The sequence below is a fragment of the Copidosoma floridanum genome, unplaced genomic scaffold (assembly GCF_036245765.1).
Source record: "Copidosoma floridanum isolate Cflo_tuat_1 unplaced genomic scaffold, Cflo_Japanese_pri ptg000013l, whole genome shotgun sequence".
Taxonomy (NCBI): Eukaryota; Metazoa; Arthropoda; class Insecta; order Hymenoptera; family Encyrtidae; genus Copidosoma; species Copidosoma floridanum.
In genome coordinates, this window is record NW_028321890.1 from 37951665 (window position 1) to 37974666 (window position 23002).

Genomic DNA, 23002 nt, shown 5'->3' on the forward strand with positions numbered 1-23002 from the left:
TAATCATGGTTAGTTAATTTTTTTAAAAATTATTTTAATATACATCATCTAAATTTCACATCGATTACTCTCCTAATACTATGACAAAAATGAAAATAGTAACAAATATAATAATGGTAATAATTTTAAATGCTCATGGTACAAAATTACGTTACTACAAATTTTCATTTAATAACAAGGCAGTCACATTAATACTTATTAATAGTTAGTACCTACAGGGAATTATATAGTGAGTGCGGATTTTATAATTTTTCAAGACATAATTCTTACGTAATTCATAAAAAAATATTCCATGTTAACATTTACAATTACTTAAGTAAATTAAAAACTAATTCTTCCATTTATGGCGGTGGTGGATAGTATGTCCGCTGTGAGTTTGAAGGGGCCGATGATGCACCACTTGGAAAATAATTTGAACTTGGTGGATAAGAATACGGCTGATGAAACGATGGTTGGGAAGGTGTTGCTGATGATGGCGATGGTCTCATAGGTACAGCAACATTTATGTGCATTGGTGAAATGTGATTCAAATTATTTACAGGAGGTGGTACGGAAATATTGGTTGGGGGAAAAACTGGCGTGAAAGATGAATTCCCTTGTGGGAAAGATGATGAATATGGTGGAAAATGGCTTGTTACATCCATCGATTTTGTATTATCAGTAACATCAGCAGACTGACATCCATTCGCTGAAACAGCTGTACTCTCGGATTTAGAAACCTTGGCAGGTGCTGTCAAACAAATTATTCATTAGCCTACAGTTTTTCTGATATCCTACTTTTTTTTAAGTATTTTTTTTTTTATCTATTCATTACCATTTGATGCATTCAGTGGCGATTCTGTCAATGATTGCGTTGATGACTTGTCTTTGACAGATTCATTTGATGGCGTCATAGGCGGAGATTCTGGAGTTTTTGGATTGTTTGCTTGTGAATACAAATCTAATACTTGATGGCATATATCTATAAAATAGAACGTTTTCATTTTTTCATTGTAAAAATGGGTTATTAAAAGAATTTTTAATGATAAACCTTCTAATAAATCCATTGTGACATCTTCAACAAACATGTCCCACCATCTTAAGTGTTTAGTTTGTCTTCCTGTCCAATCAATGACATCAAATTTGCTTAATTTTCCTGCAAGATACATAAGGGCTACTGCTATAATTTCTGGTTCCCACTGAAGTGACAATGTCGTGCATAAACTACAAATGGAATTAATAATATCAATAAAATCTGATAATATCAGATAATGATCAATAACCAACAAATATAAATTTTAGTGCTCACCTGTCATTAACAAATGTCCATGCCATTTGTACCATTTTTTGCAACTTATTTTTATCACCTGGAATCACATGAAATTACAAAATGTAAATCTTTTGGTTGAAGGTACGTTAAAAGTAGTTTGGCAAAACGGTTATTAGAATTTTAAAATACCCTTTAGACACTTTGCATATTTTAACAAATAGCTGTATGGGTGTTCCACTTGTAAGTCAAACTTGATGGTTTGCAACAGAATTCTTTCTAAAGTCATTACTTCTTCTTTAGGATCATCTCCAAAAGTTAGAAATTGTTGATCAGGAAGTAACGTTTTTGCAGTTTTGATTATGTCTTTGCATTTTTTTGGTGTTTCCTCTACTTTGCCAGCTAAAAATAAGCAACAGCAGGCTGTCACCTGAAATATGTTAAATCTTTGTTACCAGATCTTGAGATTTAGAATTTTGCCTTAAAGTCATCAGACAACTTGACATTTATACTCACGTATCGAGGAAATGTTTTAAAGGAATGGAACATGTAAAACCGATGAAAATACACAACACCAGTGGCCATTGTGTTGTAGCCAAGATCCATTTTTGTTCCAACATCAATAATAAATCTGGCACCTTCTTTACGGTATCTGGATTCCGTGTCATAATCGATTCCATCCTGGATAGAGGGTGTATTTCGCAGTTCTTTCTTTTCATAGTACCAGCAGGGCATTTTCGAGTTTTTAATTTGATAGACGATAAAAGAACAAACCAGCATTGGCTTTGCCTTTCAAGCCGTTTTCCAACTTGACTCACTTCTCTTAAACAAAATGTATTGTTTCCCAGCAATGCTCCTCAATCAATATGTCTTTCTACTGACTAATATGTACATACAGATGTAGAATTTTCATTCTTGACTTCAAAAACCATTGTTTTGCTTTTATTTATTTATTTATTTTTTTAAACTAAAACACTCAAAAGCAAAAGTCCGAAAGTATCAATATTACATTTAAGTATATAAATATCACTGTTGGTTTCACTAGTATATGACATTTATTTAGTACGTGATGGCAACCAACTCCAATTGCATGCCAATAAATATTGTAATTGATTTTAGCATTTACCGAGTGCACATGAATTAGGTATGATTGTGCAAAAAACACTTTACATGTACCACATAGAACAACAAAGCTTGTCCATTGTTTGGAGCCCAGAGGTTAGTTTGGAAATTTGTTGACTATTCAATAACATACGTCCAAAATGGTGAGAACGCACTTGTGCTTGTAATTAATGAATTATGAAGGCGCTCGACACTTAATTACCAATATTTAATGATAATTTGTTGCTTAAATGTATCGTAAGCAAATAAATAAAAGTTGACTCGTGTGCTATACAGACTACTCACACAGACCGGTGCTCCGAAACGTTGTATATACATGACATATCTATTTATCAGTGAGCATTGCAGCGGGAACTCGGGAAAGAAAAAACATCACTGATTTATCAAACACTACTTATGCAGTCTGTACTTTTATGGATGGGGGCTTACAATATGCTTACCGTATAGCAACACAGGAACCCAAACGCATTTCTTTTGTTTCAACACTTTGCACCTACCTACTTGCCGCTATTTCATATAATAATCACATTTACCACGCAAGTAGATTAAAACTTGAAGAGGAGTGCTATAATTGTGTATAGTTCCTGCGTGCGTATTGCGTCAATAAGACTGCGTATGATGAAAGTTTTTAAAATTTTTTTCCACCAAGCAAGTGCATGGTAGAAGCATTAAAAAAAAAAAAAAAAAAAAAAAAAAACGATTAAAATTGCATGCCACTAAGTATAAATACACAAAATGTGTATAAAAAAATTAATATTTACCACTGCGTCACACATATATTTAGTATACCTGTACTTATATACTCTTATATGCGTGTTTTTTTTCACTCTATGTAATTACCCACATACACAGATATATATCTATATAATCTGGGTCTCGATCAACACGTTCGTATTTTGCAAATACTGATTCAAGTATTTTTGGGGCTTTGTAAATTCGTATTTCTTTTACCCATCTCAGCTGCAAGTGACAAAAAGATACGTCTTCGTGATGTTATAAGTATACCCACATAAGATCTAGCTCAGTAGTCAATAAGTGATGATTTCAATTTAGAATTTGATAATACTTTTGAATGAATTAATGTTAATTTATAATTTTGTATTATAAGTACTTGAAACTACCTCCGTATGTTTACGTGGAGTATATTATATATTTATACATTAATTAAGATTAATCAGTGCTGGTTGTTGCTTATGTAGAAATGATGTAAATCGGTAACCGGCAAACTGGCTTTCGTCTTTTAGGGTGCCTGTACATGGGAAACCTGCAGTCTGGAGAATGCCAGTCAAAGCTTCGGCGGGCGATTCAATTCAAATTGATAGAGATCAATATTTTTTTTTTTTTCTTGCATTCCGTACAACAGACACCTTGTTTTCAATGAAACTAGACTCTGAAGTCGTATTTTGATTTTAGAAATTGATTTTGGTAAAAAATTTCGAGTAAGTATAACAAATGACTAGTTTTTGCTGGCAGCCTGTTACTGCAATTTCCCTGTTTACCGACTAGTCGTTTGTTATACTGACTCCAAATTTTTTTAAACTTTTTACTAAAACCAGTTTCTAAAATCAAAATACGACTTCAGAGTCTAGTTTCATTGAAAACAAGGTGTCTGTTGTACGGAATGCAAGAAAAAAAAAAAAGTATTGATCTCTATCAATTTGAATTGAATCGCCCGCCGAAGCTTTGACTGGCATTCTCCAGACTGCAGGTTTCCCATGTACACGCGGCCTTAGAAATTAACAAACTCTTGGGAAATTGATGAACCATGCATCGATGCATCAACTGAGAGTATAAGCATATAAGTTGTGGTTTCCGAGCAAGGTGGCGCAACGTGCGCTATTCTTGAGGGGAATTTTTGTCTTACAACCACCTTTTGTTCCTGTAACTGTCCGTTAGGCGGCCAACATAGATTATCGGCTTTTCCGCAAGTGTCAAAAATTGAATATCGATTCGGTTGATACATATGTTGTAACGACCCTTAAGCTCTGGTGGAGCACCCCAACTATACGTACACTTGTAGGTTTCTCGAGGCAAGGAGCAACTGAGTGAACTTTTGTTTCCGCTAAACGATAGTACTTCGATGCCACGAAGCAAATAAAAACAAGAATTAGCAACTATCTGTAATGAAAGGTTTTCGAAATACTGCCTGCAGAGTTAAAGATGAGTTAAGTAAAGAAAAGATGGACGATGACTCGGATTCTATTTATAAAAATTTAGCCACGCGAGAGTTCTTTTCCTTTTCATCGCGCATTTGGGTACTCTAAAATTCTTTCCTTTTCCGAATTCTTCGGTAACAACAAACTTTTTTCGTATGGCATCAATATTAATTTTTTTGTTTCACCGGAATCGCATCTAGTAAAATTTTCCATCAAATCTAAATCACCTCCTTCGTATATATCCATGCGCACCCCTGTGCTTGATAAACTCATTTGAAAAAAAAGTCTCCAAGCGCGTGGCTGCAGCTCTTTCAAATAGAATGGAATTTTATGAAAATGCGACATGTCATCCCCAATAAGCCAATATTGTGCACCTTTACGGCTCGAAACCTTACATCCCAATAGCCGTCGAGCTGTTCGAGGGTCACCGTCACGCCGACACGTACGCGTATAGGAAAGATAACGAAAAAATTGAAAAAAACAAACCGAAGGGAGAGGGAAAAAAAAAACCAAGAGATAAAAGACGAGGTAAAAGCGAAGAAAGCGCGTGCGAGCGAGGCGAAGAATGAGTATGAATAAAACCGAGAGATGATGATAATAATACACGACAAAGATTGTGATGGGAAGGAGAGAATGTACGTGCACGCGTATATAGGTGCGGAGAAACGAAGCGGCTATCTGTACGGTGACGAGGAGCGTTCCCTCGTAGGAATAAAATAGTAGTAGGTGGGCATATATATATATACATGGCAACACACGAGGGGCGCGCTCGGTCTCTCTTATCTGCGGATAACAGGCGCGAGCCAACCAAACACCAGCTGCCACATGGAAATTATCTACGTATAGGCGATGCCTCCCCGCAGCTAAATTCACATACGGCAGAGGTACGACGAGCAATGATGCAGTATTAGGTATACCTACACCTCGTTTTCTTGGTTGTTTTTTTTTTCGTTCTTCCGCAATTATACCCATCCCAAAAATCGACTGGTCCCTCAAGGAATATACTTACGGATTTTAATAAAGCTGCAGGCAAGTATAGTGCTCGCACATGTGACATATATATACATATATGGATGTACAGGTAAATGAGAGAGAGAGAGAGAGGAAAAAGAGAAAAGATGATGAGCAGGTCTCTCGCGCGTTACGTAACAAGATGTGCGCGGGGGCCCGAGTGAAGAAGCGTCCGTATCGTAAGAATGGACCACCCAGGATGGAGGAAAAAAAAGGTCGAGAGAGTGAGTCGGTCTTTACTGTTGCTGCCGGTCTTGAGAGCCGACGAAGAGGCTCCTCGGGAGGGTTGAGCGCGAGAACGATGAACCTCTCCATCAGCCGGACCCAGAGAGAGAGAGGACAGCTTTTCTTTTCTCTCTTTGGAGGTGCAACGCACGCATCAGTGGAATTGTTCGTGCGCGGACTCGAATTCAGCTATACATTGCCACTGTTGAGGAGAGAGGGGGGTAGGAAAAAAAAAAAAAGGCCAAGGCTGCACTCTTCGTATAACATGTACACGATGTATAATATTATTATGTGCGTATCGCGATGGGTGGGCCCGGCTCCTCTCGAGGTGTTAATCGGGAGATATGTGCCGGCTACCGTGTGCATCACTACTCCTATGCTCAATTAGTGTACACGTGGGAATATACATATATACCTACCACGACGGCCATGCCCCATCTCTTACCTTTACGTCCCACGTAATATACGTATAGAAATATATGTGTACACTCTCGCGCTCGCATGATTATTCTTATTTCCCCCTCGAGTACGTATAGGTGGGCGTGTGTATTTTTATACATTGATTCCGCGGAGACACGGCACCGTCATCGGCAGCGGAACAGAGGCCTCCCTTGTTGTTCCCGAGCGCATCAGCGCACACCTAAAACACTTATTTATAGGTAGGTATATACATAATTATATTAAGTATATACGTAGAACTCCGTTTGTGCATATTATGCCGTTGCGGCTCCGACGCTTCTTTCGTATGGCACTCTCTTGTATTTAACACACACGTCGTGTCTATTCGTGTCCATCCCAATATTTTCTGCTGTATCATCGGCACATCGACGTCCGCGATGGTCAAGCGAGAGCTACTTTCAATGGAAAATGGAGCATATAATCATCGGAAAAAATTGTATTTCAGGAAAAAAAAAAAAAAAAAAAGGTGCTACAACGGCTTCGAAGCATTTTAATGAGTCCATATTAAGTATTTTTTTATTATTATTATTATGTGGATGATCTAAATTTTTTTTTCAAGTTTTTCGCCTTTTTTTCTTCATTTTCTACTTTTGAGATATCAAAGAAATGTTTCCCACGCTTCACGATGGTGCTGAATTATGACACTTGACACTTGGTTGTATGATGATACGCGTCGCCTCTTCGACGCCACCCATTACCGTTGATTTTCTATCAAAAACAAAACGACCCAATCATCCCGAAGAGTAAAATTTTTCCCCCCAAATTGCATAGTACTTATGTATTTATTCAACATTTGCGGGACATTTGTGTCTGGTTGGTATAAAATCAAAGCTCTGTTTCATTTTTCTAATGCTCAAAATCTATACAATTTCTCAACACACACGCGCGCACACACTCGGTAACACCGGAAGTGTAGCCAGCATTTTGGCCTTGGATGAAAACGAGGTCTCAGCGCCGCCTCGCCCGGAACGGGGCACTCGATTATCGCGCGCGCGCGCGTGCCCTGTTACCCGGTGAATTTCGGAGGAGCGTAATTGCCAGGGAAAATATTGTTCCCCTGTCAATAACTGGGCGAGTGGTGGTGTCTTTTTTTCTCCTCCTCCTCCTCTTTGATCTACATGCATGTGCAGAGAGTCTGGGGGGCGAGTTTGCGAGCACACGCACACACACACATAGGCGAGAGGAAAAGATATAGATACTTGTCGTCGCGCTGGCAGTGTGTATACCTACGTTGTACAGGTTGTACCCATAGTAGGTATATATTTATGTGTAGCGACAGGGGATGGGACGAGCAGGGCGGAGAAGTACACACCCACAGTCAGTCAGTCGGAGGTTACCTCTCCCTCCCCCCCCCTCTCTTGGGGAGCTTCACCCACGGATTCGGTGGGAAATGAAAAGAGGATGAGAAAAGCTGTGCTCCACGCGTACCCACGAAAAGGATGGGAGGGTGGAAAAAAAAAAAAAAAAAAAAAAAAAAAAAAAAAAAAAAAAAAGTATAAAGGCGAAAGTGAATGGAGGCGCGGGAGAGAAAACGAGCACCGGGGGGTTGGTCGGGTTTTTGGTTCGCGTCGCGCGTGCTACGCGGCAGTGGTGGTGCTGGTGCTACACTTCTATTTGCAAAAACAAAGTTTGCACGGGACAAACAGGAACCTGTCTGCAGTGTGTATATGTACCACACACACACACACACACACACGTTACTTCATATATATGTATAGTATATACACCTATACACATGTGGGTGTATTATAGGTACATGCGCACATGGTTATATTGGTTGTATGCATATACATACTAGCTTGGCACTTGACCCGTGACATATATTATAATACAAGGTGGATTATCGTCGTGTACGTACGAGAAAAGAAAAGCGCAGCACATCCCTTGAATCTGCTCTCTCTCTCTCTCTCGTTATAATCTTCTAGCGCATTACATTATAGCTGTGCTAACTCAATGTATCTGTTGTGTACTTATTATTGGGGCAAAAACAACAGCCCTTCCTTTTTTTCCTCTTCTATGGCTCCTTTTCGCGCTGATATATACACTCGTATACGAGAGGTATAAATACATCTATACATATATATCCCAGCTTGTACATAATATTATATAATGATGCGTAACTCGTGTAATACCAGCAACATATACACATCGGTGCCGGAAACGCGAAAATAAAATAAGCTCGCCGGCTTCGAGTGGCGAGCAAATGGTATAGCCGATCGATCGAACGAGCAGTTAGGTTCTGTGTTATTGTTTCGCTGAGAGGCTGGTGGTGGATGGTGGTGCCGCCGATTAAAGGGTTAAGAGGCTGGATGTGCCCTTGCCCGCCCGCTACTATACACTTACTTACCAACTAACCATACGGATCCATCCCGTGTATACGTAGTTTTCGTTGGGCGAGTTGTGCAAATGTTTATCCTGTGTAGCCCCTCTCGCTCTGTATGTATATAAACCTCCCGTGCCTGCAGACGGACAAACCAACGGCTGGCATACACCCATCATCGACCGGGTGTACGCGCGGAGAGCGGATCCGCGCTTCCGATGAGCCGTGCACAGTCGTTGCGGGGGCCAAACATCGGCAGCCCGCTCCGAGGGACCCATATATGTATACCCAGGTGGACACAAAAATACACCTCGACGCAAATAAAATCGGCCGCGAGAGCGCCCCTGCAATTAGCCCTTTTTTTTGTTCCCAACCCTCCCATATATATAGGTATCTCAATGGCTCGCTCTGCTCGACTCCCTTTCTCCATCCGCGTCGCGCGCGTGTGCTTTTAATTTAGCGGCCGGCAGGCAAATGTTTGCGCCACTACCTCCCCCCCCCTGTGTATGGGTACGTGGCATCATCATCATCCCCGTCGCACTCTCTCGGCGTCCTGTACACATGCTTGATATGTCTCGTGCACGCGCCGGAAAAGCGCAAGTGTATAATATATAGAGGAGCCAATCCACCGGTGATGGTCGGCTTTTCAAGTCGCGCGCGACAGGTGCACCCCATATACAAGACGAGATTTCCGGACTCGCGTGTTTTTTCTTCCCTACACGAGAGAGAGAGAGAGAGAGAGAGAATTGATAAAGATTGTGTCGAGGGAGGGAGGGCGTGAGAAAGCACGAGCGTGAGAAAATTGTCGGTCCGAGCACACGCGCTTTGCATAATTTACGAGGGCATCATCGATTAATGCGCGCGACGCGCGAGCGAGTGAGTATATAGGTACACCCACGCGGCCCGTGTCACCTTGTGTACACCGTGTGTACGCGGCCGAGCTCCCCTGGGAGGGGGGGGAGGGGTGGAAACGTACATTTATAATATCACGATGATTGACGACGGCGATAAGTTATTGCGACGAGCCGGAAGGGTGAACGGGGGGGAGGACGGACGCGCGCAATTACGCGACTCTCGCCACGCGTCGGGCGATGCCTACACCCGTGTAAGTAGCTCCTTCCTACTTACCTGCGATGTACATATATACATATAATATATACCCATCGTAAATATCGACGCGCGACGTTTAAGTATGTCTAATAACCCAAGCGCTCCCGTCATATTTCCCCGTAGCGCTGCCGTTGGGACTCTAAGGTAAACCTCGCGCGCATTCACACATACATATCGGGGGAGTCCTCGAGTGTGTCCAGCACACGCGACCGGAAGCGTAAATATTCGAGCCCCACTCATCTCTCTCCGGTAGTGTATAGGTTTTACTGTCCGCAGCTACCCCACGCCCCGTATATTTATACCTATACTACTACCCCCTTCTTCTTCTTCTTCTTGCGCCCTGCCGCAGAGGGACCGACCGACTTTGGGCTGCTTTGCACGCGCCCACGTAACCCCATTATATACATCATTATGCGTGCGCGCACGTGCTGTATCTGCGGTCCGAGTCATTATTTCACGATTACACCGCGGCCCGTGTAGGTATATAATGTATATACATATACATATAGGTATATATCCCACGTGTCCACATACGTGTATTATAACGCGGTATTAGGAGCATCCACCACATGGCCCTGATCAACGTTTACCCTTTTCGACTCCCTCGCCCCTACCGGTACACTCATATGTATACGGTATGTATACATATATCGGACGATATACTTGATAATCTCAATATACTTGTTTATTTTATACACTTCATGCGCCTTAGTTTAATATTATAATTATGTGGTATTTGAAACAACAGGTTTTACATGATATATATATTTATAAAGTTTCAACTTTTCGTAAGTTGCCTCGTTGAGGTTGATTCGCAAAGACAAATATTCAGCAGCCAACATACCAATAGTTGTATACATCATTTTTTTTATTAACTTTAAATAGGTACAATGTTAAATTGTTTTTTTTAATTATTCAGTTCCTCAGTCTCTATTCAATGCGTTTCATGGCTTGGCTCTCCGTGTCGCAAAATTTTTAATTATCTCGTCATGGTTTAGCACATTGGAAATCGGAGCAATTGAATTTTATTGGGATCCACCCTATTGTGTTTTCCATCATTGTACCTGACCGGATAACAATACAATACAATGCTAAAATTCCACTCTTGGGATAAGTATTGTCTGCACGTCTCAATAACGATTAAAATTCTTTGCCCACAAACGGTGCATTAATATACAAACATAAGTACATGACAATTTCTCACTTTTTCATGAAATTTCTCGATAATTTTAACGTTTTGTTTCTCTCTTTTTCACTCGATTATTCTTTTTCGGTATGTATACCTACCTGCTTTGGGTTGTAAGAACTATTTGTTTATCCCATGTACGTAACTGTACGTAATGCAACGATACCTTACCCCCCCCCCCATTCCGGAATCAACTCGCAGTAAATCTGCCGTGCAAATTTATCTGCTCTAAAAGTTGGTAGTGGCGTATACCTCGGTCATTTCGGTCGATCACTATGTAACACCTGTGGAGATAATCTTAATTTCATTAGCAAGTAAACCGGTATATAATTACCTACACCTATAATAATACTTGGTCAAATAAAATTAAATAGAAATTTCAGTAAAGCGAAATGGGTAACCGAAGAAATACAGGTATACATATATATGTATATCCACCTTTGTTAAAAGCCGCAAAATTTTTGTACAGTATATTATATATACCGTAGCCTGTATTATGATTCACCCACGTGCAGGTATAAATATACCAATATAGGTATACTTGCTCGGGATGGGGTATAATGGGTGCCCGACAGCAGTGGGCCGCAACCAAAAATTACTTTTTTAAATGTCGACTTATCATCCTCGATAATAAAGCCTTCCGAGGCAAGTCGGGCCCGGTGGTCACGCACCGGCGCGCCCAACACCCCTCGACTCACACTTTGTAGGTATAGGAAACCCAATTTCTTCTCTTAATTATGCGCATGCCCCGTCAAAAATGTCACTTTTCCGCCTATCTCATGCAACCGCCTCGTGCGTGTATAATGTACGCCAATACCCGTTAACGCCCTCACCTCCCCCGCCACTATTACAAGCTTTTACGCTGGTTATAAACGGAATCAATTATCATGCGTATATATAGGTGTTGTATAGTCCAGCTGCCTTTTCACCCCTACGCCATTTGATTCGTCTCCTCCTCCGTTGCACTTTGACCGTTACTGCATGCATATCCACGTATTTCGTGAAATTGTTGCAGCCTCTCTTTCGACCATCGCCACACCAATAATGTACCAATGATGTCTTGATATAATTACAAATCAATATACACTTTGGAGAATTATACATCGTGAAAATTGATTCAAGTCCATATAGTTTCGGCTTTCAAATAAAAACGAAGGGATGAAAAATAAAAAAAATACCCCGTCTGCTCTACATTTTTTACCTTTGGCTTTAAAAAAAAAAAAAAAAAGTGAGTGACGGGTTGTTTAACGGCAGATTCGTCGCACCGCGAACAAATTCGGCCGCAGGTATTGTTCGACTATCTGCCGTTTCCCCGAAGCGCGGGGATTATTTATACGCGCGATGCGTATGTGTGTAGACCGAGTGCACCGGGTGCGTAGATGTAAAGGGTATAGGTATGGGTTGCTGATTAAAAATTCCCGCCGTGAGGCTCGTTATTCGCGCGATTCACCACCTGCCCGGTTAAACGATGGTTTGCTATGCGCGTCGAGTTTTTCCAGCGCGGGGGAGGAAAAAGAAGGGAATCGACAACCGATGAGCTCTTTTAAACGGCTCGGGTCCAGCTTGTTTTGCGGGGGTACATATACATACGTGTCGATGGGTGTTGTATATTATGTCCTTGTCCATGTCGGGCGGTGTAGTATCGAGCGATCGAAGGACCTTCATGGGGGTGGTTGTATATATGTATGCACGCCTGTATACACGAGAGCCCCGCGGACTGCTGCCGGTAACGAGTATTTGCTGGGCAGCTCGATGCATAGTTAATGATTTGTCAACTCGGCTCTACCCTGTATACATCACCCAGGGTGCACTTGTACTATAATAGTGGTGGTGGTGGTAACGGCAACAGCCATACACATATATATATATACATACCCATATACATGTATACTTGGTGCGTGCTGACTAGGCCATACATAATAACGCTCTCTCCTGCCCGGAGCTCGGATCATTTCTCTCTATATACCTATACAGCTAGTAGCGGCGTGTAGGAGGGCACGGCTTGCAAACACCAATCCTTATGCAAATATGCAACCATCCCCCTTTCGTCTCTCGCGCCCTCCTCTTCTTTGCGCCAACGTTGCAATAAACGCGGATAACAAATTAACACCCCAATTTCGTCGTCCACCCGTGCGTATATTTATATATATGTATACATGTTCCTATATAGGCTTATATGGATCATCGGGCATACGGGGCTCATGATTTTTTCATACCGCTTCTTTTACGTGATGAGATATTGCCCACTTTTCTCGATGATTAATACAATACATTGTCACAGTTTTACTTAACGTGGCAGTAGCTCATCCTCGTTTATCTAACCATACATTACAGATTTTCATGACAAACCAATAATTGGCAATGGTGAGTGTAACAAAACAAGGGGTGATGAATAAAGGTGTGACGATTCAAGATAAGTTTACAATAAAAGTCATCCCTGTACCGATTTATACATTGGATATTGGTGGATTTTTTATTAACTTGGGAAAAAAAAAAAAAAAAAAAAATTTTTTAAGTAAAATTACGCAAGAACGATTGATTTTCATTATAGGATTGAAAACCCTAGCTGGTGGCTCAACGTTTAAAAAATAAAATTAACACCTATTATAATTTGATTGTGTAATATACCAGTGATTCCCTATACGATTGGCAACAATGAATTATTGTAGAACAAACAATGAGGGCATCGAGATGCGCTGCCCCATGATGTAATAAATTACCGTCACTGTATAGTACATATATACACACAATGCACAAGTGAGCGAGAGCAACCGTGAAATTTCATCGATGCCATAGGTCGAGAGTTTCCTCCTATTAGTCAGCGAGGATTACACGCTGCCGTATGTAATATATATATATACTGGGACTAGTCGGAGCTACCGATCTTTTTTACGCACCGCATGCCTATATATATATGTGTGTGCACCGTGAAAAGGAAGAGACAACAATAAACCAGAAATGCACAGACCTGCGCGCGGTCTTGTGTAAGAGAAGTAGCATATCGGAATCAGAGGTGGCAAAGGAAGCGGCGAAACCCTCCTCGGTTGGGCTGGTAAAAAATGTCTGTTGGACCGTCGACGGCAAGCACATCGAACCGTATATAAAGCACCCATACCCACTTATATATATATACCTATAAATGCGGCACATGCAGCTACAACCGTGGATGTATATATGTATACATTTAAGTTGCAGAGCAAAAGGGCCTATGGGTATAAATATATAGCTACTTGTACGTGAGGCTAACGAGATCAGAGAACGCGGAGTTCCGGGGTTTGGCTACCCGCCTATGCCTCTGTTTGCCGATTGGCTTAAATCAGCGCTAAGCCGATCCAATCCAATCGAGAGCTACCCGGCACCCATACATACATTTTATTACGATGTACCTATATATATATATATGTACAGGATGCCCCCCGGCACCGCATGGACGATCGTCATCATGCAACGCACCTCCACCACCGTGAAGATCACGGCCCCCCTCCTTTTCTCTCTCTCTCTCTCTCTCTCTGCGTGACCGTCCGATGCGGCGAGGGGCCCCGAGGCCGAGATCGCGGAGAATCTATATGTACACCTATATATGGACAAAGTAGACGTGTGTATATATATGGGGACCGCTACGGTATATGCTTATACTTCGTATAGGTACACATTTTTCATTTGTCAACGATGAAACGGCATCAATCGGGGTGCTGGCGTTCAAGCCTTGTTTGTTGTTCCATCCTCCTCCGTTAAATGCATATATATACATACATAATCCACGGGTGTGTATTTATGTTGCCGTATTATAAAATACCCTCCTACGGAGAATTTACTTACATGTGTACGTGGGTATAGGTATACACGAGTTATTATTGAATCGTGTAAGCGTTTTATCGGGTGACACCCGCCGCTCGGCTGGGCGCCAACTCGGGCCCGAGAGGTGGTAGCAGGTATACCTATACCTTACGTGTATAGGCACTGGTTTGATGCTGCATCGGGCACGCGACCATCACGACGACGATCTGCTGCACATAATATTATGTGTAAAGAAAAAAAAAAAAAAAAAAAAAAAGCTGCATGTATACATATATAATACCAATAATACCCATGGTGTGCGCGTCTGGGTGCAGTATAATATATATATATATATATACCTATACCAACAAATAAAAACACCCTTGCACGCTTAGGTAGGTACACAATAACGGATAATATTGTATAATATAATGGGTGACCGCACGAGGTAACCGAGTCGCGAGTAAAGTATACGCGTGTGCGGCGCTGCGGGGAGTCGGTCGAGATCTGGTCTTACACGGCTCTTGTCACGGATTAGGTGCGCGCAGTCGATTCCAGTCAATTGCGGGTGTAAATATAAATACGGGGCGACAAACACATACAAATTGACACAAAACGAGAGAGAGAGAGAGACCCCTGGCGCGAGAGCTCACCACCGAGAAGCCTCAAGGTATCCCGTTTCGTTCCGTGCATATACTTAAGTAAATGCCTGGCCATCAATGGCGAGGAACCACATCGGCTGCCTGCCCCCCCACGTTGCGTACAGGGGGCTGTCGTTTTTGCATGAAATTACTCATGGGTGTATCGGGATGTTGAAACAATTTGTGGTCAGGGATGAAAGGATTGTTTTCAAAAAATATAAATGTATATTACCTCAATACCTACAGTGTGAAAAAAAGTAGAAAAATTTCGATGGGGAGACGTGAAAAAAGGTCCGTAAATTTTAAAATTTTGGGATGCCAACATGAAGAGTATCGATGTACCTACATAATATATATCTCTGCCCAATTAGCCGTCAAATATACGCTATTATATAGGTATGCCTGTATCGATGATCGGTCGTGATTGGCAAGTATCGTTTTACGGCGACTAACGAGCGGGGGGAGGGGGGAGACAAAAGGCGCGGGTCATCCCGTAAACTGGAGAAGCTGTACCCTATATAATGGCCCCGGGAGTCAAACCGAGCTCGGGGAGACGCATAGCACCAAAACAGTTGTAAACATCACGGTCCGCCCGTTACACACCAATTTACTTGGGTGTTACATATGTATATATTATCTATGCAGTATATATGTATATGTATACTACACACAGGACTCCCGCCGCGCAGTCATCGGCACAATGTACCCGACACACCGGGCAGTTGTTGCTCTTTCCTAATTGTGTATACATATATATACATGCATTGCAGGGAGCTCGGATAGCGCGGCGGGGGATGCCTAATACACGTACCATGCATAATATAATATCGGCAATAAATATCATACTCGTAGCAAGCGATAGATACACCTATACCCAATAGGTATAAGTATATAGTGTGCAGTGCGCACAGATTGAAATTATATGGACCCTGTACCTAACAGGTATAGCTCGGAAGGAATGGATGGAGAATAATGGAGAGAGAGAGAGAGAGAGAGCGGCGGAAGGGCCCTAATAGCTTGCGGACAAAAGTCAAAGCCCCGATGCACATGGGCGATGTATATACATATACACGTATATTATATAAGCTGGCGGATGTGGCTCGGTTCGGGCTCAATTGCCCGTGAAATCCTCGGTGTGTGATGTGCCCTTTTTGCTTCTATTCCGATGCTCGTCGGTCCTCTGATCAATGAAGGGAGGAGGAGAAGGCACGCATTATCCAAAAACGTTGTGGCGCGTTGCACCTATGCGCAACAATGTAATACAAGGGTAATTGATGCGAGCGCGTTCGACAAAAAAAAAAAAAAAAAAAAAAAAAAGGTTCACGGGGGCGTGCGCGGGCGTGGACGAACGAGTACACGTGTATAATGTAACGGAGGAGTCGCACGACACCTTAAATCGCGAGGAGCATCCCTGATGAATCGTCGATCAATTCCGGGTGGAGTAATGGTCCGGTGTGTGGGCGTTGACCGATCCTCCTCGGACCGTGGGAATATATGGATATCCGGCTCACGTGATATTATTATATATAAATGATACACGTACACTTGTAAGTGGTTAAATAATAATATAATGCCGTGCCAGCGTATACGCGTACATATATATATGTACAAAAGCCAGGATGACTTTCTCGCTTGCTTCCGCTCGTAAGCATAGGTATATACTTCCCATTTAGCTTCCTTAAATCGCGCCGATCCATTGATTGTACATATTTATCGACGATGCAATTGACGGAGATTTATCACTGGATGTATACCCTCTCGTGTGCTGGATGATAGAAATGTGACAAAAAATAGATCAAAAATATAAATCCGTACGATGAAGATACTACTGATTATAGCCATTAATTTATATGTATTAATATAATACAGGTAGGATGGATACAGGCTGTAAATTGTACGCGATGTATAAAAGTGAAAGCGGATTCTTTGCGAGGACGCTCGCGCGTTTACTGTCGCCGATACGTATATATAAACATACATACATGTATATATTTTGTAGGTATACCTAATCCGCGACAAGTAGTGTGTGTCGGGTGTGCGGCAGGTAGTGCTTTTGTAAGTATATGTGCACGATTTTTGTTTTGTTACAAGTATTCCATGCATTTTGGCTTCAATGCGCCAGTATACATTGCAGTTGGGATGTTTGGGTCCCGTGTGACATAACATTATTACATCCGATCGGGATCGAGGGGGCGGGCCGGGACCTCCTCCAGCTCGTAAAATGTATACACTATAATACTATAATATACACGGACGCACGACTTCCGACTGCCATTATTAATTTATAGTCGTGCAACCACGAGAGCTCGAGCGGTAGTATAAGAGTATAGCAGTGATGCTATAATATATGTATATATTATGTACATGCACCCAAATAATCCATTTGTACATATGTATATATGTGTGTGTGCACGTTGTGTATATAATAATGCGGGAATTCGCGGGTGACATCACGTGGATCACAACTGGAGCTAGAATCGGTAGAAATAACATTTCGGAGCCGGCGACGACGGTGATGACGAAGTGGGGCTTAGCTCCAACAGAGAAAGAGAGGGATGAAATGACCGTCGCATGTGTCCAAACCTATATAAATAGAGTATCCCGGGGACGGTATATATATATATATATATAATATGTATCAGCTATATACATATTAAAAGTATGGGTATGTGTTGTGTCTCATCTATGAACAACATGCGTATGGATATTATAATGTATTATAAAACGTGAGGACCCTCGTGGTGTAGGTATACTGCATGGTCCGTGGATAACAGATTAATATGATAGAGGTGTGTGGTAGCTGCACCACAGTTGGGATACAATATACTATACGTGTAAGGGCTGTATTGTCTCGGAGTGTTGATTTGGCTCAAACATTGACGGAGTCAATCTGATCTTGCCGTCGCGGCTGTTTACCGCTTCACTGTACATAATCTTCGGCTCTAGTGCAAGTAATAAGTATATACATATATACTCCCATCGGGCCATTTTCGACAAAATTTGGCGGACTTACCGAGGCCGTGTCTTTAGTGCGGTTCGGGGTACAAAGTTACGACGACATCGCAACCCTTATCATTGACAATTGTAACGGAAAATCAAGAGCTGCCGGAAGCATGTATAAAGGGCCACAAAACCGAACAGTTGCGCGCGTGTGAGTGTTTTTCCATACATGAAAAAAAAAAAAAAGCAAATAAAGTTTGCCGCGCGAGTATAGCATAAAGTACATAGCATGTATACGGTATAAATGTGGTGTATATATATATATATACACGTTGGGCAGCGGAGCTTAGTCTTGTATAAAATCTCATAAAATCTCATAACCCGAGGGCTCGGTGCAGATTTGCTCTGGTATTGCCGCCGCTGGGCGCCGCAAGGGAAAAGAGGGATGTGTCGGGAGGGGGGGGGGAGGGGAAGGTGCACCGGCAATTCAATAGAGCCGTGTGTTTGTTTTTGAGATCACGCAGCCGGCGGATTTTCCCCGAAGATGACGTCGAGAGGGATGAGTCCCTTGCAGCGGGGAGCAAAATTTCAAAGGATATTCCGTATTAGAGACGCCGAGGGCCGGCTAAGCATCGCCAAAGTTATACCCACACATGTACTGCGCTTGCCACGCATGGAACATATTATACATGTATATATTAAAAGCAATGGAGTATGAGTCGCGTTGCTCGAGGTACGCGGGCACATCGGAGATTCATCTCCATCAATTTGACCGAGCGACGATATATATATATATATTGTTTTATTTTTTTTCTGCAGGTCAAGCTTACGAGGATAAACATTGCACGCGTATGGGTATAGGATAGATATATACAGTTGACGGGAGGGCACCAAGTCGAAACGAAAGCATCATCAGCGCCTTGGGCTCTGCCGGGAGCTTTGCCGTGCATCTATTATGTATATATGTATATACGTATACCTATACCTAAGTATTATATTATATACCTAGTATATGACGTATAAGTGTGGGTGGCGAGGGTGATGCCGCACGAAAACGAGGAGGAGGAAAAGGGAGGGCAGTGGTTCGAGTATACGTAACGCGTACACATGGAGAGGTGCACCGAAGAGTGTGTCGGTTTGGGCAAACATGTCTCTGCAGCGTTGTCAGGCGGGCAGGAAATTACGACCGCCTTTAGTCGGCACAAAGAGAGAGAGAGAGAGCAAGCGAGGGCAGCCATATATATATATACACATATAGGTTAAGCTGTACCCCCATATATATATATGTACAGCGTGTATTGCGGGCCCCCAGCCATCCCCGGAGCTTGCGAGCTTTCGGCGCGGGCGTCCGCATGCGCCGCGCGACCCTGTTATACCTTGCCTCTTTCCATCACCCCCCCCACCCACCCACCCTTATAACCTCTGTTTCCCTCCCTCCTCTTTACCCGACCGTACGGGGGGGTATATATATGTATACCGTGTTTTGCTGCTGCGTCCCCGGCCAGAGCTTCGCACCCTCTCCGTGTACTCTCCGTGCTCATCTATATGTATACTATATTATAGACCAGCCTATACACCTATCTCGTGTGTGACTCCACACTTTACGTGGTGTGGCAAAGTGTGTTTCCCCACACAAGTAGGCAGAGCAGTTGTCACTTATTTGCGGTGTGTTTTCGTTTATCGTATACGATCAAGACGAGCGAAACGAATGAATAAAGATAAAAGACCGTCCTGGCCGCGAAAAATCAGCCAACTATGTGTGTATACATTATATAGGAGGATAAAGTTGGTGGGGGGTGGTGGTGGTGGCAACAACTGCTGCACAGCCAATATCGCTATGTTGGCGCCGACGGGCTAGCTCTCGCTCAAGTGACTGGTGCTGATTGATGTTGCGCTGATGTTTGACTAGAGGGTGGGTTTTGTATAACGCGTACGTGTGTGTACCACATATATATACATCCACACGATCTGTAGTATACGGGAGAGAGTTGGGGAGCCTCGTACATATGTAGGTGTATTTATACTAAATCCCCCTAGGACTCAATAAGCGCACCTACGCCCGCGGATGCTTTCTTATGACGCACTCCTTCCTCGAAACCCTCGCCAGCATACCGTTCGATTTGTTTAAAAACTCTGCATCCCCCGTCTGTCGTCGAATCGTTCGCGTATTCCCCAATGATGCATATATGCACGTGCTCGATCGTCCGGCTGTTCGGCATATATTTTTTACTTTTTATTTCTTCAACCCGACATACTATACTTGGTCAAAAGTATTATATATACATATACCCCAATAATCCAGAAATTGTGTGCTCAATTGGTCGATAAACCATATTTTTTATCATCCACACGTTGTGAGGAATATATATATTATATTTGGTATACATAAAGGGTGCAGGTGTGGTAAAAATGTACACCCATACTTACGCACACCACCACCATGTGTACCTATACAGGAGAGGAGCTAGGCGCGATGTAATTGAGATCGCATCGAAATTGGATATCGGAGCTGGGGCTATGTATGTGTATGTACACCGCGATTCGCTGCCTGATGGAAAAGCCATTAATTATCCGATGCGCGCGGCGCGCATTTTAATCAACTTTAAAAGTAGCACACGGTCCTCTCGTTTGTTTGAGAATAATTAGCAGAGCCCCGCGGGGCCCCGGAGGGATGGGCGCGGTATACCGGGACGCCAAATGAAAATGGCCGGCGCGCGCACGAGTGTGTGTGTGTGTTTATACACGTACACGGTACAGAGGAACCACGCGCCCGCGACCGCTTATATACTCTCGAATTAGAGCGGCTAAAAGAAAGAGTGCCCATATATTTTTTTTTTTTTTTTTTTTTTTTTTCTTCACCGACGATGCAACATCAATATACAATCAACACAAAAGCCACCGCTGTCGCATAAGCGAGCTAATTAAGCTCTAATTATTATTTATCGGGGTGTCTCGTTTGTCTACATGTATAACTGGGGCATGACCATCATTCAAGGGCTCGCTTTTATTTCTTCCGGGGTCGTGTACTTTTTCATTATTTCCTCGAGGGCTGGGACAAAGGATATATAATAAGTATACGTGGGAGTGAAGGGAAGGGACGGTGTAGGGCACGCGGCAAAGGTTGTACCTATAATCGGGGGGTATAGAGGGCCCGCCGCCACCGCGCCAACAGGGCTCTCGCAAATATTGGTGTTTGCCAAAGACCATCCTTGATCCGTGTTCCTCTCGCCGTCGCGCTCCAAGCTCGGCCAACCAGCCCATTCGAGCCCCGTCGTCTGTCTCCTCATCCTGCTCTCGCTTTCTTCTTCTTCCCAAGCGTCGATTAGTGTATATAGGTTATACATGTATACGTATATACATCGACAGGTATACTACCTCCGTATGTGTAAACCCATGCCGATGACTCTCGGCTCACTTGTTATATACTTTTGTATAATAATCGTTGCGGTAAATGTGCGCCCGGCTATACAATATACATGTAGGTGAGGTGTCGTCAACCTATACATCTCATAATACCTCATATTTATGTACTCGTGCACGGGTCACTGCTCCCCCGGCAACCTCTGCAGCTCCGAAGGGCTCTCTCTCTCGCGTCGACCGGAGCTTTTGTTTGGCGAACACAATGAACAGCAACAAAAGCATCAGCCGGGGATGGAAGCTCGAGAATCGCTGCAGGTTGCCGATCGTCGTATATACAGCTCCGACGATGCGGAGGCGGTGGCTCATACGCGCAAAAAACGACCAACGACTCTTGTGACCGGTAAAGGCGCACATACATATATACATAGAAAGAACGACTCTTCATTTTTCACGCCACGTTGCCTACCAATGGCTATATATGTATAATATTATGTGCTTGTACTTGTGTGTGCATGGTGTGGAAAAATATACAGCGACCTGCTGCTGATGCCTATTTGCCGAGTGGCCCCAACCGCAGTGCTTTTATTGCGCGCCCTGTGTGTCAAGTGCCACGCATGCTGTCCCCGACCAAAAAAAACAAAAATCTCCTTCCACTCCCGTAAACTGTCTCGTATCAGGTTTTTGTCAATACTTGCACCTTTTTTCTCCCTGTGTAATATACTCGCTGATAACATGTGATTGGTCACCAACTCCTAACGCGGATTGTATGTTTTCCAGCGCTGTAGAGGAGACGGAGGAAAAGTCGGAGGGGGGGGGGGATCGCTCGGTTTTTGTTTCGCCGAAAATGGATATCCCATAGCGCGCACCAATCGGGCCCATGGTTTCGTTTTTCCCGGCTGTGCTAAATCATACCGTCGTAGCCCCATAATAATAATAATAATAACTGTTACACCATTGGATAAAAATTAGTGCAATGAGGGCAAAGAAGACCGCGGGAGGTAGAAAGAGGCGCAAAATCCTGAGGAGGAGGGGTTACTACTCCACGAGTCACATCGTCCGCGAGGTCAGCCGCATATGCGCGGTCAAGCCGACCAAGACCTTCCGACGGCAGATCGAGGTGGCCCTCCGTCGCGGGGTCACTTTCGGCATTTTGGTCAAGTCGGGCAACAAGTACAAGTGGGCTATAGAACAAACTCTAACCTACGTACGTATAATTATTAACGTCTCTGATGGGAAAATCCGTGGAGCAGATTCGATCCGGAGTCGTCGGTGTCGGCGATGAAGAGACGCTGGGGCAAAAAGTCGATGGCAAAGAGGCAGACGCGTGTCAGGAGGCAACAGCAGCCGAGCAACAACCGGAGGAGCCAACAGAATCAGGGGACGATCGTGCCGAGGCCGACGGTACCGCCACCGCCCAACTGGCAGGTGAAGCCCCGTAACCTCCTGGAC

The 23002-nt window shown here is 43.2% G+C and overlaps 1 protein-coding gene across 1 annotated transcript; it reads right to left on the bottom strand.

Moving 5' to 3' along the window:
• Nucleotides 1-100: 100 nt before the first annotated feature.
• Nucleotides 101-2910, bottom strand: CycK (cyclin K). The gene is made up of 6 exons (XM_014356958.2): nt 1763-2910; nt 1439-1676; nt 1289-1346; nt 1031-1203; nt 815-961; nt 101-730 (listed from the first exon to the last, which is right to left on the bottom strand). Exons 1-6 carry the CDS (start codon nt 2024-2026, stop codon nt 342-344), a joined length of 1269 nt encoding a protein of 422 aa, XP_014212444.2. The 5' UTR covers nt 2027-2910; the 3' UTR covers nt 101-341.
• Between the last annotated feature and the right edge of the window lie 20092 nt (nt 2911-23002).